The sequence below is a fragment of the Psittacula echo genome, assembly GCF_963264785.1.
Source record: "Psittacula echo genome assembly, chromosome: 7".
In the NCBI taxonomy this organism is placed as follows: domain Eukaryota; kingdom Metazoa; phylum Chordata; class Aves; order Psittaciformes; family Psittacidae; genus Psittacula; species Psittacula echo.
The window spans coordinates 65,337,181-65,354,913 of NC_137740.1; the positions used below are offsets into that span (position 1 = coordinate 65,337,181).

At 45.3% G+C, this 17,733-nt stretch overlaps 2 protein-coding genes across 8 annotated transcripts in view; both read left to right on the top strand.

Annotated features, from left to right (window-relative positions):
- LOC308223726 (putative oxidoreductase ZK1290.5) overlaps positions 1-17,733 on the top strand; it is a 91,861-nt gene that overhangs the window by 43,210 nt on the left and 30,918 nt on the right. The window contains exons 7-9 of one of the 6 annotated variants that reach the window (XR_013957413.1): positions 504-605; positions 4,702-4,749; positions 8,353-8,383. Coding sequence is in view for 5 of the 6 variants with exons in the window: in XM_080623148.1 (XP_080479274.1) it covers positions 504-599 (96 nt within the window). In the remaining variant the exon portion in view is untranslated. Of the gene's footprint in view, positions 1-503; positions 606-2,181; positions 2,221-4,701; positions 4,754-5,076; positions 5,198-8,352; positions 8,482-17,733 lie in introns of those variants that run through there. The other 5 variants (XM_080623148.1, XM_080623147.1, XM_080623150.1 and 2 more) reach the window with 5 other exon arrangements.
- S1PR1 (sphingosine-1-phosphate receptor 1) lies at positions 8,733-14,373 on the top strand. Of its 2 annotated transcripts, none has more exons than XM_080623144.1 (3): positions 8,733-8,773; positions 9,761-9,964; positions 11,695-14,373. In XM_080623144.1, the coding sequence occupies exons 2-3, from the start codon at positions 9,816-9,818 to the stop codon at positions 12,902-12,904; spliced, it is 1,359 nt and encodes a 452-aa protein (XP_080479270.1). In that variant the 5' UTR covers positions 8,733-8,773; positions 9,761-9,815; the 3' UTR covers positions 12,905-14,373. The 2 variants fall into 2 exon arrangements, with proteins under 2 accessions (XP_080479270.1, XP_080479269.1); XM_080623143.1 differs by lacking the exon at positions 8,733-8,773 and adding an exon at positions 8,951-9,028.

A 17,733-nucleotide genomic window follows, 5' to 3' on the forward strand; every position in this document is an offset into this window, starting at 1 on the left:
CAGCAGCCCGTGGTTGCTGGATAATGCAGGATGGGAGGAGCTCATCTGGCACCAGTTCAGGCTCCACAGGATCTTTTAAGTGAGTATAGAGGAGCTCTGACAAAGGCAACAGACCAACTTAAAGCAGCTTCAGCTCTGAAGCGATAATGTCTGAGTAACGCACCTGCTAAGAAAACACTGACACTATCATTCATGTTGCAGGTGTCACCACAGGAGAAGTCAGTGGCTGTAAGAACCTGTGCATGAAGAGAGGTGGTTGCTTTCGTGTTTGAGTTAGTATTGAGATACTATAGCACTGTATCTGCGTCTGTATTAGCTGATCCATGAGTGGGCTCCCAAAAGAAGCAGAGGACCTAGTGGAGCCTGTCAGCTTAATGGAATATTTGTCTGTGACAAAATACAAGAGTTTCCAGAAGGAAATAAATAACTCTTGGTCAGTTAAAATAACACGGGCACTCCTAGTTCTCTCTATATTCATGTTAACTGTATATGCACTCCCACAGGTATTTGATTTTACAATAGCAGAAGACGATGTTGAAGTTCTCAATGGACTGCATGATGGGAGACGTGTTTCCTGGGACCCAAGCCTTGTTGTGTGAATGAAGGTTGGAGCTTTTTCCTTTGTCAGTGATCAGTGAGTCACAGCACGTAACTTAAATTCAGGGAAGGTTACAATAACAATATAATTGTAAGATGAATAGCTGCTATTAATGATAACTGAATTTGAAATCCTTAATGTTGACAACAGACAAAAAGTATTTTGGGGTGTAGCAATTTTGTACAGAGATCTTACATGTTCGTCTCAAATCCTGACCCAAAGCTTATTGGAGCCCATGCAAAGCCTCAGGTTTATGCCACTGACCCTGCATCAGGCCATTTAATCAAAGAGCTTGAGTAGATAGCCCTTCTTTAAAAACGTAAGAAAAAATGCTACCTACTAGTGTACAGCCAGGTGTTAAGTGCAAAATAATTTGCCAAGAACCTTGTTAGAGGGATACAGTGTCTGAGGAAGAAAAACCTGGGTGAAATGTTTCCTACCATTATTATTGCAGTATTTATACTGTACAATGTACTGCAAATCTCTATCAAACCCAGAATCTCATTGTCATAAGCAGTTATCAGAGCATCAACAAAAAAGGTTTTATGCATATTATTGCATAATAATGGCCTTGACCCAGAGAGCCCTATGCATATTATTTACTAGACTGAAGGTACAACAAAGTAGAAGTCTTTCCAGAGAAGTCCATGTACAAATAAGCTATCTGTATGGCTAAGAGTTGAGCAGCAAAGTCTAAGAGGCATCTTTGTTATTACTGATGATCTTCTCTTACTGGCAGTTCTGGTGAGTTTTGTGTAATTTTTAGTGAGAATTAGTTTAGCTTTCATTTGGGGTTTGTCCAGGAAATCTCATTCCTTGCATTTCCTTATAAAATATGTAGGAGAGATAGATAAATGTAGTTTACAGATCTGGTTTGAGAAATAGGCCTGCAGAGTGTTTTATCAGCTGAGTATTCAACTTCTAGTCACATTGGCTTGATATTTTAGGAGTTCCTGCGTCTAGAAAGGTATGGAAAATCTGACTGTGATTTATATTGTGTGTGGACTTCCTGAGGCAGTTTTCCCACTGCTGTTCTGCTTTAGTCATATCATGAAACAAAGCTCCTCATTTTTTCATCAAGAAGTGACTTACAGCAGTCATATATTCTAGCCTGCATTGTTTGGCCTTAGAGTGGAACTGAATAAAATCAGCTAAAATACAAACCTACCTTTTTCATAACAGCTCCTCAGAATAGTTGGCTAGTTCTTCCTGGTAAATAAGTTTTGTCTAGATTTGCCTCTGGAATCATTAATGTATTACTTATTCTTTAAAACACAAGATCCTGTTTGTAATGCTGCACTCATTAATATCTGACGCTATCTCCACAGTAAGGTTATTCCATGGAAGTGTGACTTGCAGCTTGAGGTGCTTTAGTACCTGAGAATGCCACTTTTGGTGTCTTAAGAACAGCTACGTACCTCACACTAGAGCAGGTTGCTCCAAGCCCCTGTGTCCAACCTGGCCTTGAACACTGCCAGGGATGGGGCAGCCACAGCTTCTCTGGGCACCCTGTGCCAGCGCCTCAGCACCCTCACAGGAAGGAGCTTCTGCCTTATATCCAACCTGAACTTCCTCTGTTTCAGGTTAAGTCCATTACCCCTTGTCCTGTCGCTACACTCCCTGACGAATAAACCTTTCCACCAGTGGTCATCAGCTAATCCTTCTTTTGAAAAGTCACTTTATGGAACAATACCTCTGCGAGATGAAGAAGACGACTTGTTACTGTGCTGTTGAGGGATTCCTTGCTTCACAGTGTAGCCGAATCCATAAAACAAGGACTAGAAGTAAATCACGTGCTAAGTATTCCCTCAGTGTGGCTTTTTGGCAGTGAAGACTTCCGTAGAAGTTGGAGTTGTACTTCAGGTTCTCTCTAAGGAAACAGACATCACATCAATGTACTATTTCCAACACAAATGATGCAGACAAAATGAACTGATTCTTGATGCGTGTTAGCAAATTCTAGCTACAGTATTACAAACCCAGTGTCAGTTAGGAGTAGTTACGTGGCCAGAAGTCCCATGTTGGTCAAAAGAGCTCTGGGTTTTCTGTGCTTAATTCTAACTGATCACCTGAGCTAAACAGCACTAAACCAGATTTTCTTGCTGAGCCCCCATATAGACAACTGAAGGCTACAGTGAGGATTGCTTCCTAATTTATTGATAGATTTTCATTGTTGTCTGTGTCAAAGAGTTTCACTATGGGTTTTGTACCTGCATCTGCTCTTGGTAGGAAGAGCCAGCATGTTCTTTGATCTATATCATGGTATCTAAGCAGCACAAGGAGTAATAAAAGGAATAATCAGATAGAAATAGGCTTACTAAAAAAGCATTCTTCTTACGGAGCAGTTGTGGCAAGTTACAGTTTTAATCTGATACTTACTAGCTATGCCCAGACTTACTTGTTGGTTCAAGTCTTTTTTCTGTTTTGAGGGGTTTTTTTAGGGTTTTTTTGGGGGGGAAATTGTTTGGGTTGGTGTTTTCTGGTTAGGATTCTTTTATTGTTGGTTTTTTGGGGTTTGGGGGTCTGGGTTGTGGTTGTGGTTGGCTGGGGTTTTTGTTGGTGGTTCTGGGGGAGGGTTTATGATCTTTCCTAGGTATTCTTTTGCTACCAGGTAGTGACTATAGATGGAAGCTAAACGATGGAAGAGTTTAAACTTAACTGTGTACTCAGTCAAGAGTAAGTTGAGGCAATAGAAGCTTTTGAAGTGCCAGGCCTCAGCTGACCCGTGCTATCTTTCCCCCAGGTGTGACATGCACATTTATTGTGCCATCACTAGTAGCCACTGTTTTCTGCTAGAAGCTATAACTGCCCCTAGAGACTGGAATCACGTTATCTCCTGTGTGCTTGGGATATGTACTGGAGCCTTTTCCTTTGAATACCTCATTCACAAGTATTATACCATGTTAGTTAATTTAGAATCATTGAGCAAATCCTCTTTTGATTGGATTGCAGAGGCAAAGACGCAGTGGATTTGTATTTTATGCTCCTCTCTACAGCTAAATTGACATCAGCGTTGTCATAGGTGGTTTTCCTTCTAAGCAAAAGATGCTGAAGAACAAGTCCACATCACCTCATCTAAATGAACATTTCTAAAGTCCAGACAACTTTGCTCATAGTATAGGGAAACAAGACAGCTAGTAAGAAATCAGAAAGTGAACAGCAGGGAGATTTAGGGGTAGCAGTGAGGAGTGATGCTCCGTAGGAAAAGCAGAACCTGGAAGACCAAAGGATTTGAATGTGCTGAACTTACAAAATCAGGAAGTTTAACCCCATTTTTATTTCTTCTTTGGTCAGTTAGCCTGGAGGTGCTCATTTTGGAAGATTTCTTCTTTTAAACTCAGAATTCATCCTTCCAGTGAGTTCTTGGAATTGTATGGGCTGAAATTCCTCCTCTTTTCCAAATTTCTGTAAGATAAACTTTCTCTAGAGGGAAAGCTTTCTCGCCTTTATTCAATGCCCATTTTTAAGATACAGCAGTGCATCCTTCTATCAGCGTAACCCATCATCTCGCCAAAAGGAACAGGGAATACACCTGAAAATAGAAGCAATTTATTTTCCATCTGATGCAGGTCACTGATGGTAGTGATTGATAGGGCACTCCTTTCTGGTTGAGGTAAATCATTAGTTAAAATAAGATAGATACAATTTCTCAGTGTTGCCCGCCTCAGTGCAATCAGGAGCACTGTGACTCTTAGTGGAAGGGAACTCTTGAAACAAATAAGGAAAGGAAGAGAATAAACTGAAAGTCAGTGGAAAGGGTGAGGCTGTTTTCTGTGCAGCCCTAGCTTCCTGTCTGACTCGGAGTGGCTCCCTCTCCTATTTCTTGGTATTTCTGATTCTCAGTTTGTCTATTACTCGAGGTGGAGGCACCGAAGAACATTTAATTGGAAAAGAGTCAAAATGGTTTTGTAAAGTGCATGCTTTAGGAAACTTTTCCTTAAATCAGGCTGCAGAAGCCTCTTTACTACACTGTGTACAGGTAAGAAACTTAATACCAATAAATGTACAAATCCACCAAACCAAGCAAACTGCATCAGGTTCCATGTGCTGAAAACCCCCTCTTCTTGCCCTGTGCTTAACACCGGCTGATTTTCTTTTTAAAGGAGCAGTGCTGAACTGTCTTGACAGAAAAGCTGTTTTTGAAGGTGCAGGTAAGGGGGAGTAGCTCTTGCTGACACTGAGTTCAAGCACTTCACTCTTTCCACACTGCCACACCCCATCCAAAGCTTTGAAGCTCACCTCTGCCTTGAGTGCCTTGGGTAGAAATGACAGAGAAGCCAACCTTCTGGCCATTTGTCGTGTTGCTGTGCTGCGTCTTTTTCTTCATCTTTTTGCAGCCTCCATTCAGATGTCTGCTCTTTTGAAAGGAACTGTGGAGTATTTGCACTGCCTTACAGTGACCATATCTTCCATTTTTGGTCTAAATGATGCAGCGTTACTATTGGTCTTTATGAACGGCTGTTTTGATCTGTTTGCAGCATCACCCAGGACTAAGTGCAACTGCCAGGACATTATAAGATCGTAATGACTTTGAAGGGACCAGAGCATGGGAACTATCTCCAAATTGTGCCACTACCCACTGGGGGAGAAGAAGAGCAGAAACCCTGAAATGAATTTAAATCAATGATGCTGATGCTACTTCCCAGTGATAGGACACGTGTCACTCCGTAAACCACTGCAGGCATGGCCACCATTATGGGATGTGCTTCTGTAAGCAACTTTGCATAGATCCATCACACCAGATCTCTGTCACTGTGCCAAAGATGAATATTTATACTATTAGTAGTGGCTTTGCTAGCCAGTGCCCTTTGAGAAACATTCTGCAGCTGAACTAACCATAGGAAAATCAAGAGTGCATTAACAGCATTGTCATCATATTAATGGTTGCTCTGTTTTCTTCTCCAGCAAAGTAGATTTCCAGGACTTTCTAGAAGAGGCATCAAAATTCCAGGATATAGAACTAGTGTTAGGTTCCTGACTTGGCTGTGAAATTTGGAGGCAGGGAAGCGTACGATTACTTTCACAGTTTCCTGGTAACAAGGGGAGCAGAAATTGTTAGGTAGGGATTTTCCCGGGTTTGTTTCTTTCTTCTGTGGGTTCATTCTTTCCTAATGGTTGTCCATGACCTGGTTTCATCCCATTGAATATCCATAAGTATAGTGTTGCCAAAATGAGCTTACAGTAAATGGTTTGCTTTGGGTAAAGGAAGATTAATCTGAAGCATTGGTGTCAAGGTCAAACATATACTATGGTATAAATTCACTTTCCTGATGTTGAAAAATACGTATTTTGTGGAGTCGTTATATTAATGAAACAGCAACCAGCCTTTTTCTATCACATTGTTTGTGACCTGTTTTGCATGATTATCATTAATGCCTTATAAACTGCATATAACGACAGGGAGTTGGAATAAGATGATGTTAAGGTCCTTTCCAACCCATTTAAACCATTTTATGATTCTATGATATAAGTACCTTTGATTCATCTGAAAAATGATCACAGGTAATTTTGGTTCGGTTTCGTTTTCAGGAAATGGTTATTTCACTGCTTCCCCCCCCAAGTATTTCAGATAAGTAAGATCTGTAATCTGCTGAATGATTGCAAAGTTTCCATCTAAGACTTGTGTTTCTTCAGAGCAGCATGTTAAGTTCAGTTATCATGTCCATTAATGTCTTTAGTTTAGCAGAAAATGTGCATTAAGATTTTAGTTGATGGGTTCATACCACTGGAATAAAAAATTAACCTCCAGAAAGTTTTCTAATGTTGCATTGTACAGCTTCGTTACTGTAGAACTATGTATTTTAATACATATGAAGAAAACATCTCTCATGATTAGATATATTAAAGCATGGTATGGGTTTGGGTGCAGTAATACCCATATCGCATGTCACTTTCTCAACTACTTCAACGCTTTCCACTTGGGCTTAAACTTTTCCTAATGTTATGCTCAGCTTAGTGATCTAAAAAGAAGTCCAAATTCCCACAAAAAAATGAATCCAGTAAACTTTTTACGATAGCCTTTTAAAACAAAGAAAAAAGCCATTTCATACTCAATATCAAGAACTTAAACCCAGACCACCTAAAGTATAAAATGATAATACTAAACAGATGTCTGCGTTAGTCTTTGCAATGTTCTCATCTCTTCTTTTTTTCCCCCCTCCAAACCAGGGTTTGTATTTTAATCTGAAGGGAGAGGATCTGGAATTTTTGAACACTCTGAGTATCAACAGAAAATCAGTTCCTTTAACCTATCCACTGTGGAAAGGATAATTTAAACCCAGATGGTCTTATACTGCGGAAGTGATGCAACTGAAGCATTGATTCATTTTAAACTGAGCAGTAAATCTAATTTGTTCTCTTGGGTACTCAGAGACTACCTCGTAAATATCGATCAAAAATCAGGATCAATGGCTTGTATTTACTGTTATGTTAAAAGATGAATAAAATCATTTCCTTTAGACTTTACTCTCTGCATACACTTCATTTAAGGTGTCATTTGAACCAATATGAACAATTTTCTTTGCTTTCCTCATGAATCTTGAAGAGTGTTAGTTACTTAAAGGCACATATAAGAGCATGCTGCAGGACATGTAAATCATCAGAAATACTCAAAACGTGGAATATTTGTTCTGGGATTGCAGCAGAAATCAGAATCTGACTTTTTTCCACTGTTTTATACATTTCTTCTAGTCGTGAGAACTTTGGGGGATTCTGCAGGCCACTCTTGGGACTTCCATAGACTCATAGGATCCCAGAGTGGTTTGGGTGGGGAAGGACCCTAAGATCGTCCAGCTCCAACCCCTGCCACGGGCAGGGACCCCTTCCACTGGAGCAGGTTGCTCCAAGCCCCTGTGTCCAACCTGGCCTTGAACACTGCCAGGGATGGGGCAGCCACAGCTTCTCTGGGCACCCTGGGCCAGCGCCTCAGCACCCTCACAGGGAAGAGCTTCTGCCTTAGATCTAACCTGAACTGCCCCTGCTTCAGTTTCTTGGTGAGCAAACCCATTCTGTTTGTACTCTTTCAAGGATCTCCTGTCTTGACCTAGCACATCAGGGAGTAATGGCTCTGCTTTGCGGCCTAAGTTGCCTCAGAATGAATGAAAGTACTTTCTGCTTATATTAGGACTTTTGCAGGAGAGGAAGAGGTTGGAGAAGAACCCTTTGATAATGTGTTTTGAGGAGATTTTCTGTATCTCTTCAGGATGGATCATGTTCAGACACTCCTCTGATGCAACTGTGAGTTGGCCAGCAGTGCTAGCACTAAGAGAGGATGCTCTTCTGATAGTGTCAGAGCACACAGCCTTTGGGAGGACCCCAGCTTGCAACTGCTTTTCTGACAAGATCAAAGCATTTTCCTGCAAGGAAACTGCCCTGGGACTGACCAGGTTTCTGAAATCCCCACCACACGAAGTTCTTCCTGGAAATTCCACAAGAACTTTGGTTTTCACAAATGATTTTTGTTTGGTTTTTTGCCATGCCCCAAATCACGAGTTTCTACTCCTCCTAAAACTCAAGTATATAAGGGCATATACATACTCAGGATGCCTGTGAACAAAAGTGTCTGCCTCTTCATGCTTGTGGACACATTGCAGAAACACTTTTAACCAGTTCACCCAGGTCAAATGGCTGTTAATATGGCTTTGGTGCTCTGAAGTGCTCAGCCCTCCTGCTCGCATTCCACCCAGACCTGCATTTGGCTTATTCTTGCAATAGTGCATGAATGACGTTGTCCTTTCTCCTTCTTCTTACTACAGGCAATTCCAGAGCCGAGCTTTTAAAGGATGTGTGTACACATTGGATTTCTGTGGTGTATTTCACAGAAGGATGAGCTTCCTCAACACGAGCTGTGGCCAGTGGGGAGGTACTGAAGAAAGAGTTCCTGTTCTGTTGGTGGGGATGGAGTATAACCCTGGTGTGAAGCACCTCACTAAACACTCCCCAGCATACTTTTGGTAGAGGCGGCTGGACCGACCTGAATTTCCCTCTGTTGTATTTCAGCCCTTGTAAGCAGGCTGGAACCTGCGCAGCCAAGCCACGTGCTAACCTGTCATCTCTGAGGTTTTGGAGAGCCTTCAGTGCAAATCCACTTGATGGGGCTTCATTCCCCTGACAAGGATGAAGCTGCTTTTCCGCTCCGTCTCTGCTGAGATGTCAAGAGGGCTACAAATGTGTGTGGTCAGCTGATTTTAATGATGCTCGTTGTGATACAAACACCCAAGTGTTTGGAGTGGAACTGAAATTGCCCTGGTATTTTACACAGCCTCTAACAAATAATTAGTTAGATGTCCCATCTCTGAGCTGGAGCCCTCACAGCTGGTTAACCAATAACCTAAACATGAAAGCCTGTACATCTGACTACTGAAACCCTGAGTCACTCTATCCTTTTTAATTAAAGCATGTTCCTTTAATGTGTTCCTGTTGCTTGAAATGGTGAGAATTACTTCCTAGAGGAAAATGCCTGATGAATGCACTTTTAGTTAGTATTTTCTATCAATTAGCTAAATAAGGGGGGGAAGCTTGAACTATCTAGGGTACGTCAGGCAGTTGCAGGGGATGCATATGTCAACCTCAGGCATGATTTATCTGACATGCCTCTTCTGACAGTTGTAATTTAACGGCTGTGTTTTCCTCCCAGGCTCGCAGGAGGCTGAACATCTTTTCAAGTCTCTAGCTTTGTGGTGGCAGGGTAAATGTCTGTTTGCCAGTGTCATTTATCTGAGTCATTCCGGGAGAGGCGTGGAGCAATTGAAGCGTGACTATTAGCATAAATAAAGAGAGGGACACCCTTCCTGAGGGTAAAGTTACTCTCACCGTCAAAGCCACCAACTGCTACTGCTTATGGTGCGATGCGACGTGAACTAAAAGCCCTAATGCAGTGAGCTCTGCTCTATTGTGACATTCTTTTGCATTGCAATTTGCAATGGAGTTAAAGAGAACAGAGCAAGGAAGGAAGAGGAGAAATTGTGCAGTAAGCACAACAGATTGCCACTGGAGTTTGTGTTTCATGTACACTGGGGGGGGGAGTCTTATTATATTATAAACCGTAAGCTCACTTCTTGGTCTCTGTAGTCTCAGTGCTAAGTAGCCGTCATTGCCAACTTTGGTTTCGAAAACAACTTTACAACTTTTCGTTGTGTTTTCAAACACGTGGGTTTCTTACAGCACGCTCGGAACAGTGGAAGATGCGTTTTGCACATGGAAACACCAACCCGCGGTGATGTTTGACGGTGTCATGGGGCGAGTCCCTGCCCTATGCCCCCTTCCTCCCCCCGGTACCCCCGGGCTCCTGCGGGCTCCGGGGAGCCACGGGCGAACGCGCTCCTTTTCCCGGCCCGAACCGTGCGGATGGGGAGGAGCCTCTTCCAGGTATTTCCTTAAGCTCTACTTACGCCGTCCCTCGGGAGCGAAGGCGGGGGTGGCTCGGAGAAGCCTTCCTTTGGCCTTATCCCTGTGGCGCCTGCTCGGAGCGGGACGCGAGCGGGGCTGGGGGCGATGCCCTGCGGCATCTGCGGCTCGCGTTCCCCGCCTGCTCCCGGCCGCGGGGCGGGTCCCGGCGCCAAGGGCCGTCGGACGAGCCGCCCCGCAGGGAGGAGTTAGAAGGGACCGGGGTGGGGAGCTGCAGTCGCACGAACGCTAAAACCAGCGAGCCCCCGGCCCAGCCGCAGGAGTTGCTCAGTGGGCGCGCAAGATGCGCAGTGCCGGCGGGGGCTCCGCGCCGCGCTTGAGCGAGGTGAGGCTCTGCGGTTCGCGCACCGCCGCTCGCGGAGCGAAAGAGGTGGGGGGGCTGCGAGGTACCCGCCGAGCCCGGCCTGGGGCCAGCACCCGCGCAGGAGGGCGCGGTGGGACCCGTGGGCGCTATAAACGGGAGCGGTGCGAGCAGCAGAGCGGGAGCGGAGCGGGACAGGAGCGGTGTGGGCGCAGTGCGAGGCGCAGTTGAGGAGCGGTGCGGGTTTGAGCCGGGAGCGGTGCGGGACAGGAGAGTGCGGGTTGGAGCCCGGGAGCGGTGCGAGGTGCGGGACAGGAGCGGTGCGGGAGGAGTGCGAGGCGCAGTTGAGGAGCGGTGCGGGTTGGAGCCCGGGAGCGGTGCGAGGTGCGGGACAGGAGAGTGCGGGTTGGAGCCCGGGAGCGGTGCGAGGTGCGGCACAGGAGCGGTGCAGGCAGCAGACCGGGAGCGGAGCAGTGCGGGAGCGGTGCAGGACCGGTGTGGGTTCAGGCTTGTACCTCCTGCTTTACCCCGCTTGGGCTGTGATTTAACAACTCTGCCTGTTCTTGCGAGATTTCACATCTTTAGCTCTCTTTAAATGCCCACTAGAATGTGTTCATGTGTGAAGGGAGTTTCCTTCGTAGCTGTACTCCTTCATCATGCCCGTTTCAGAAGTTTGCAATGCTAATTATTCAAGTGCAGAGTGCTTTCTGTTGCCGTTCTTTGTTCCAGACCCACAGAAAGGGCTTGCTGCCTGCCTCATTTACATCTTTTTTCTTGACTTTTCTAAACTTTTTTTTCCGTGTAAAGCGTGTTCTTTTAGTTAGCAAAGACTCTCCTTTCCTCTTTACAGCTTTGAGATGGTCTTTTGCTTTCATATATACATCAGTGAATTCACCACTGTTTGAGGTGGCATCAGTAAATGGCAGTATTGCCCCTTCCGAAGCACAGTCAGACTTTACTAACGGAGGAAATACAGGTTAAGTAATTCCTGTGCAGGCTTTCACACATTTGCAGTTCAATCAAACCAAAGCCTTTCCCATTCTGAATCTCTGCTGTCATATTACAAGGTGTGTTTCCTCCTGAAGAAAAATACTCACTTGAACATCTTGCTGGGGAGCTTTGAGCTCTTTCATGTTGGTAGAAGTCCCATAACGCAGTCCCTGCATTTCTCTGCTTGGCTCTGCGTGGCAGAACTTTTTTTGTCTCGTTAACCTATTGAATAGTCCTAAATCACCTTTTAAGTGTATTTTTTTCGCAGCCGAACAAAAGCAATTCCCGTGTGAATACGTTTGTTACTCTCATCTACAACTGGGCAAGCAGGTGATAAACCTGTCTCATTTGTTGCTTTGTTTGCCTGCCTCCTGTTAACCCGTGTGTCTCCTGTTGGCAGGGCTGCTGGTTCTGAGGCTGTGCAGCAGTTTGGGGCCAGCTGCGGGGCCAGAATCGCGCTCGGCATCACCATGAGCTTTGGCACCACTGCGCCGCTGAAGGTCGTCGGCAACCTCGCCAACACCGATGTCAACTATGTCATCAAAGAGCACTATAATTACACAGGAAAGCTAAATGAGAATGCGGACAGTGGAATAAAAGTGACGTCGGTGGTTTTTATCATCATTTGCTGCTTTATAATCTTGGAGAACATTTTTGTCTTGCTCACCATCTGGAAAACCAAGAAGTTTCACAGACCCATGTACTACTTCATTGGGAATTTGGCTCTTTCAGACTTGCTGGCTGGCGTGGCCTACACTGCCAACCTCCTGCTATCTGGACACAAAACATACAGCCTCACCCCTTCCCAGTGGTTTGTAAGGGAAGGCAGCATGTTTGTTGCCTTGTCAGCTTCTGTGTTCAGCTTGTTGGCCATTGCCATTGAGAGATACATCACTATGCTGAAGATGAAACTCCATAATGGCAGCAACAGCTTCCGCTCCTTCTTGCTGATCAGCGCTTGCTGGGTTATCTCTGTGATCCTCGGGGGACTCCCGATCATGGGCTGGAACTGCATCAACCTCCTGTCCAACTGCTCCACCGTGCTGCCCCTCTACCACAAGCACTATATTCTCTTTTGCACCACCGTTTTCACCGGCCTTTTGTTGTCCATTGTCGTCCTCTACTGCAGGATCTACTCCATGGTGAGGACTAGGAGCCGCAGGCTGACGTTTCGGAAAAACATTACCAAAGCTACCAGGAGCTCAGAGAAGTCACTGGCCTTGCTCAAGACAGTGATCATAGTCCTGAGTGCCTTCATCGTCTGCTGGGCTCCCTTGTTCATCCTGCTTTTACTGGATGTGGGGTGTAAAGTGAAGTCCTGCCCGATCCTCTACAAAGCCGAGTATTTCTTAGTACTGGCCGTGCTCAATTCAGCCACGAACCCTATCATCTACACCTTGACAAACAAAGAGATGCGGAGGGCTTTCATCAAGATTCTGTGCTGCTGCAAATGTCCCCCGGCAGATTCCGGGACCAAATTCAAAAGGCCCATCATCGGAGGGATGGAGTTCAGTCGGAGTAAGTCTGACAACTCCTCCCACCCGCAGAAGGAGGAAGGGGACCATCCTGAAACCATCATGTCTTCAGGCAATGTTACCTCATCTTCTTAGGAGTAACTATGGGGGTGTATTTCAGAGCTGTTCTCTGAGATGGGGGAGCTGAGAGGCCTCCTGCTCGTGGCGGCAGCGTTGGGCTAAGTGAGTGAGTAGCATTAGTTCTAGCGAGGCAAACGGTGCACTTGCAAGGCTGGAGGTCAAGAAATGGGACAGACTGTTCTGGCTTGAAAATCTCTTTTCCCTGGAGCGTGTTTTGTCTTTGCACTGAGGCAGCTCAGGATTGTCGGGCACATTCGTAGCCTGAAATCTCCTTAGTAACTCTGAAAGACTGATGCCTTGGTGAAATGATGCCTGGTGTGTGTGGGAGAAAAGGAGAGGCGGAGGAGGGAGAGGGAGAATGAATCTGTCTTGTTTTTTTTCCCCATGTGAGAAGAATGTGAAGTTATTTCTCCTTCACTTGCAGCAAACCACTGACACAAAGGTCTTTCTGTGCTGAATCTAGTGGTGGCTCTGGCATAGCCGGTCAAAAGTGTTTGATGAGCACATAACAAGAAACGAGAGCACACAAATACAACTTGGGCTGCGTGCAGCTGTAATTTGGCGTCACTTTCCAGAGGTTTTAGTTCATAAGGTGTTATTTGCAGAGTCCAAAGCTGTTGGGGTTTTATTTAGCCAGATCATAGCTGTGAATTTTTGCTGTCAGCCCATATTACATTTGCAGACCAGGAGCCAGCAGTTACTTTCACCTGTGTAATTCCACTGGCTGCATCGGATTCTATGGAGTAGCTCAGAGCAGCATTTGGCCCCATGTGTTGACTGCCTTGTTATTCTGTAGCATTAAATAAACTGCATTATCCTGACAAATGCAAGGTAGAGCTAAAGGTCATTTCTCTTTAATGTGACTGAAAGTAAATCTAATGGTAGAAGATACAGTTGACGACAGCAGGATTTTTGCCTGAGTAAGAAGAGTTAAAAGCTGAAGGGGTGTTTCAGTGTCAGGTTCATATTCTTTCCAAAGGAAAAGATCTGGAGAGAGTATCTGGGCTTTCAGAAGAATAAAAGCAACGTTGAAGTGAAATGACTATAGATAAATGCACTTCCATAACAAAATGCAATACGTTTTGGCACATTTAATGTTTATCATTTCAGCAAAGGTGTATTTTGTCAGTTCATGGAAGAAGTACCTGTCATTAAATTGAATGTATATGTTTTACAGCATCCTTTTTGCTCCTCTATTTTTCTAACCTGTGCTAATGGGGTTGAATGTGTACAATGTAAATAAGTTAATAAGACGCAGGAGTTTTCACGTGCCTAGAATATTACTGTAACAAAAGTGGTATATCTGGGATAGCTGAGAGCAAGCGACTGATTTACAGTTACTGGCAGTTCCTAGAAGTGGTATTTTGTAAAGAAAATGTATTGCCTTTGTAGTAAAATTTCCAGTGCAATTAAACTGTTGGGTTTTTATTTTTCTGGTTAAAAAGAAATAGTATTTAAAATGTTTCTGACTTTTATTGTTCAATTTGCACATAGCTTTATTGACTTCTAAACATTAATAAACTGATTTTTGTAAAGATTCTGGTATTGGATTACTGGTAGTTTTGTGCTGCTTTGGGGCTTTCTTGACGGACGGGGTTTCTTGTTAGCAGAAGCCAGTGAAAGAACTGGATCTTGGTACATGCTGCAATTAAGCTGATTGTGCAGGGATGTAAGATGCATGATGCCCAGGTACAGGATCATGTCCAGTGCAAAATGAATGCTGGAATGTCATTTTTCAGCAGCATGTGCTATATTGATTAAATGCCATTGAAAGAACCTCTACAGGAGCGATTCATCTCCAGAAGGTAATGAAGTACAGACAGAAGACAACCCAGATGCCTGCCGATTGTACCCTAAATGTCTAGAGTAGAATGAATGAAATAATTCACTTACATCACTAATGCAATTACTCAATTCTTAACTCACTGCAAGCATCAAGGAGGCAGACTGGTGGCCTCAGCTCTGTAACCACTGCAGCCGCATTTGATCCACCAGTGAAGACCGTGGCGGCTGTAGTTGAATAGGCGCTGCGTTACTGCTTCCAGAGGCTTGGCTTCCATTTCCTCTGCCGCAGCCATTCCCTCCCAGTGTTACTTTTAAGTTCCATGGAGCTCGTACAGGATGCAGTTGGAGCGCGAAGATAAACCTCACCTTCTCGTACTGTATGTCATGGCTGCACAAGGTTTACTGTGGGAAACGGGAGCCTGCCCACCGAGGAAGGCTCTGGGTCGTAACCTCGCTTCCTGAAGGAAATTCCAAAACTGCCCTGAAGACAAAGGACTGGAAACAGGCTGGAATTTCTCTCCATCTGTCTGCCTGTACGGAAGGGGTGATTTCATGTGCGCTCACTTCCTAGGCTTTTAATGTGAGACCTGAGCAGGGCTGGAAAAAACGGCAGCTCTGGATCTGCGCACAAGATAAAGTGTCTCTTGGCTCAGGCCTTCGTTTGGGCAGGGGTGGCTTACGGCGGGTGCTGACAGTCATGAGGGAAAGCGCTGCTTTGTCCCAGGGATGAAGTCACTCCTGTGCAGAGCACCAGAAGTATAGAAACCATGAAAGCCCAAGTTAAGCCCTCACCGTGCTACAGTGAGTAAATAAAGGCGCTGTGCGGGGATGTCTGAATTTGCAGGGGGGTTTGTATCCAAAGGACAAGGACCCTTCCGCTCTTAAAGCCTTATGGGCATTAAGGTTGCCTGTCCCCGTGTGTCTGAGATCCTGTGACAAGGGATGAGCTGCGTCACAGCATGGCTGTGTCACTGACCCCTCGTGACCATCCTGTCTGTATTCCAGGCTGATAGTCCACAGGTGAGTCACTTCCCTTTGTTTTGTCTTTGTTTCTGTATCCCTCGCTTATCTATCTCCCGGAACTGCACTGCAGGCCTTTGTGGGAAATGACTGTTTTCCCTCTGGAGGTGCCTGTGTGTGATGGGAGCCCCATTTTGGTGAGGAACTCAAAGCCCTACGTAATTCAGGCAATAAAAGAGACGTGAACACCAGTGTGGAATGGGGCCGTGGGAAGCATTTCCTGTGCTCTTGAGCATCATGCCTGAAATCTATTTCCTCCACAGGCAGGCCCCATCTAGGCATGTGGGCAAGATTCAGACAGAGAACAATAACTGTAATAAAGTAACAATAATAAAAGCAGGGGTTCCTGCAGGGGAAAAGAAATAAAAGACAGGCCATTTGTACTGCTCTGCGCTTCCTAAGGGGACGCTCCGCAGCTACGTGGCCATGGCCAGGGATCACCATACACCAGCAGGCAGGCCAGATGACCAGGGCTCAGTTTGGAAGCGTAGAGGTAGACAGCGTCATTCCCAGGCCCCGGACTGCCTTCCGTGTGCACCGAAAGGGCATGTGGCTTTGTCCTGGTGTTGGCCGTGTGACACATGGGCAGAGAAGATGAACTGGGAAGGGAAAAGGTGCATTATTCCAAATGTCTACGTGAAATAAAAGAGCCTGAACTACCCTGAGTAACCCAGCGCTTCGGCTGATGTTCTTTTTCCTCCCTGTTCTTCCAGCGTAAGGAACAGAACAGGGATGGAAAATGATCATCAAATCTGTGTCTTGCTCCCCTGGCAACTCCCTGACCAGGTATGACTGTGTGAGAGCCAGGTATGGCTGGGTGAGTGCTGGGAAACAGAAGAGCTGCAGCCAAAACACCCTACAGACAGCTCAGTAGGAGCAAACCTTGGCCTTGCTGTACAGCACAAGGCAGCCAGAACTAAACCTAGGGGACATAAAAACATAAACACACCGCCCTCCGTCCTTCTCTTACTCTGTTAACTGAGAGATATCGGCACTGCCCAACTGTAACATCTCCTGGTTCCTGATTTGGCTTGGAAGATCTCAACACTGATTGCATTCTATAGAGGTTGAGGCATTAACAGATGTTGTAAAAAGGGTTGGATTGACAAAGCACTCGAAAATGTGGGTAAGCAGACCAGCCCTGTGGAACCTAATTGGCTCTGAAGGGCTGGAAACTCCCTGAGGATGGGCTTTGTCATTCATGGGGTTCTGAAATTCCCCAGGAGAACATCCATTGTATTTCAGTAATTCCCCATGCCATTTTTCTTGGAAAACAAAATGAATCCGAGTACAACTGAACCTTCAATGATTTAAGAAACAAACAAAATCCATCTAAATTCAGTCCCTATAATTTGCTTTCACGGGCTTTTCTAGTCCCATCTTACAGTTACAGATGGAAAGGGTTTGCTCCTTCACTATCATCTCATTTATTCTCACAGAGCCCGATTTCTTTTTACACAGCCTGCAAGAGTCACAGAGTCAAGACCTTCAGTCATAACTCTATGCATAGGATTTTCTGTAATAACGGGACAGTAATCTCATTCACTCTGCGCACAGGAGCTAGATACAAGAACACAGAGTACAGCAAACTTATTCCAGTACAAGTTTTCTGCTGGAGTAAGTGCCTCCAGAGCCCTGAAACTCAAGCATCCAATAGAGGTGAAGATATTAACCCCTCCAAAAAAGTGGTTGTTTTTTAAAACTGGGAACAGAAATAGTGTGGATTTATGTGATCGCCTGAAGGGAATGAAAACGTTAAGGACCCTCCAGTGCAGGAACAGGCTGACACATTCCTCGCCTCTCTGCTCATCCACGAAACCCGAGGGCCCTTGCATCAAAGCAGCAGCTTCCAAACAAACCCCCCCCCAAGCCATACTCGGCACAGCCACCTCTCCTCCCCTGCAGGAAAACATCGTACGCAGGAGTGAAGCAGGAACCACTTCCTTGCGCTTGGACACTCCATGCTGTCTCCACGGGACACAAAAAGGCAGGAAATCCCATCAGGCACACCCAGGAATGCTCCAGCATGGAAAAGTGCT

Coding starts and splice junctions, on each gene's coding strand:
- S1PR1 (XM_080623143.1), top strand. CDS start 9,006: ATGTGTTCCTGTTGCTTGAAATG. Junction 9,029..9,760: donor TGTTCCTGTTGCTTGAAATG/GTGAGAATTACT, acceptor GGTTTCTTACAG/CACGCTCGGAACAGTGGAAG. Junction 9,965..11,694: donor TGGGGAGGAGCCTCTTCCAG/GTATTTCCTTAA, acceptor TCCTGTTGGCAG/GGCTGCTGGTTCTGAGGCTG.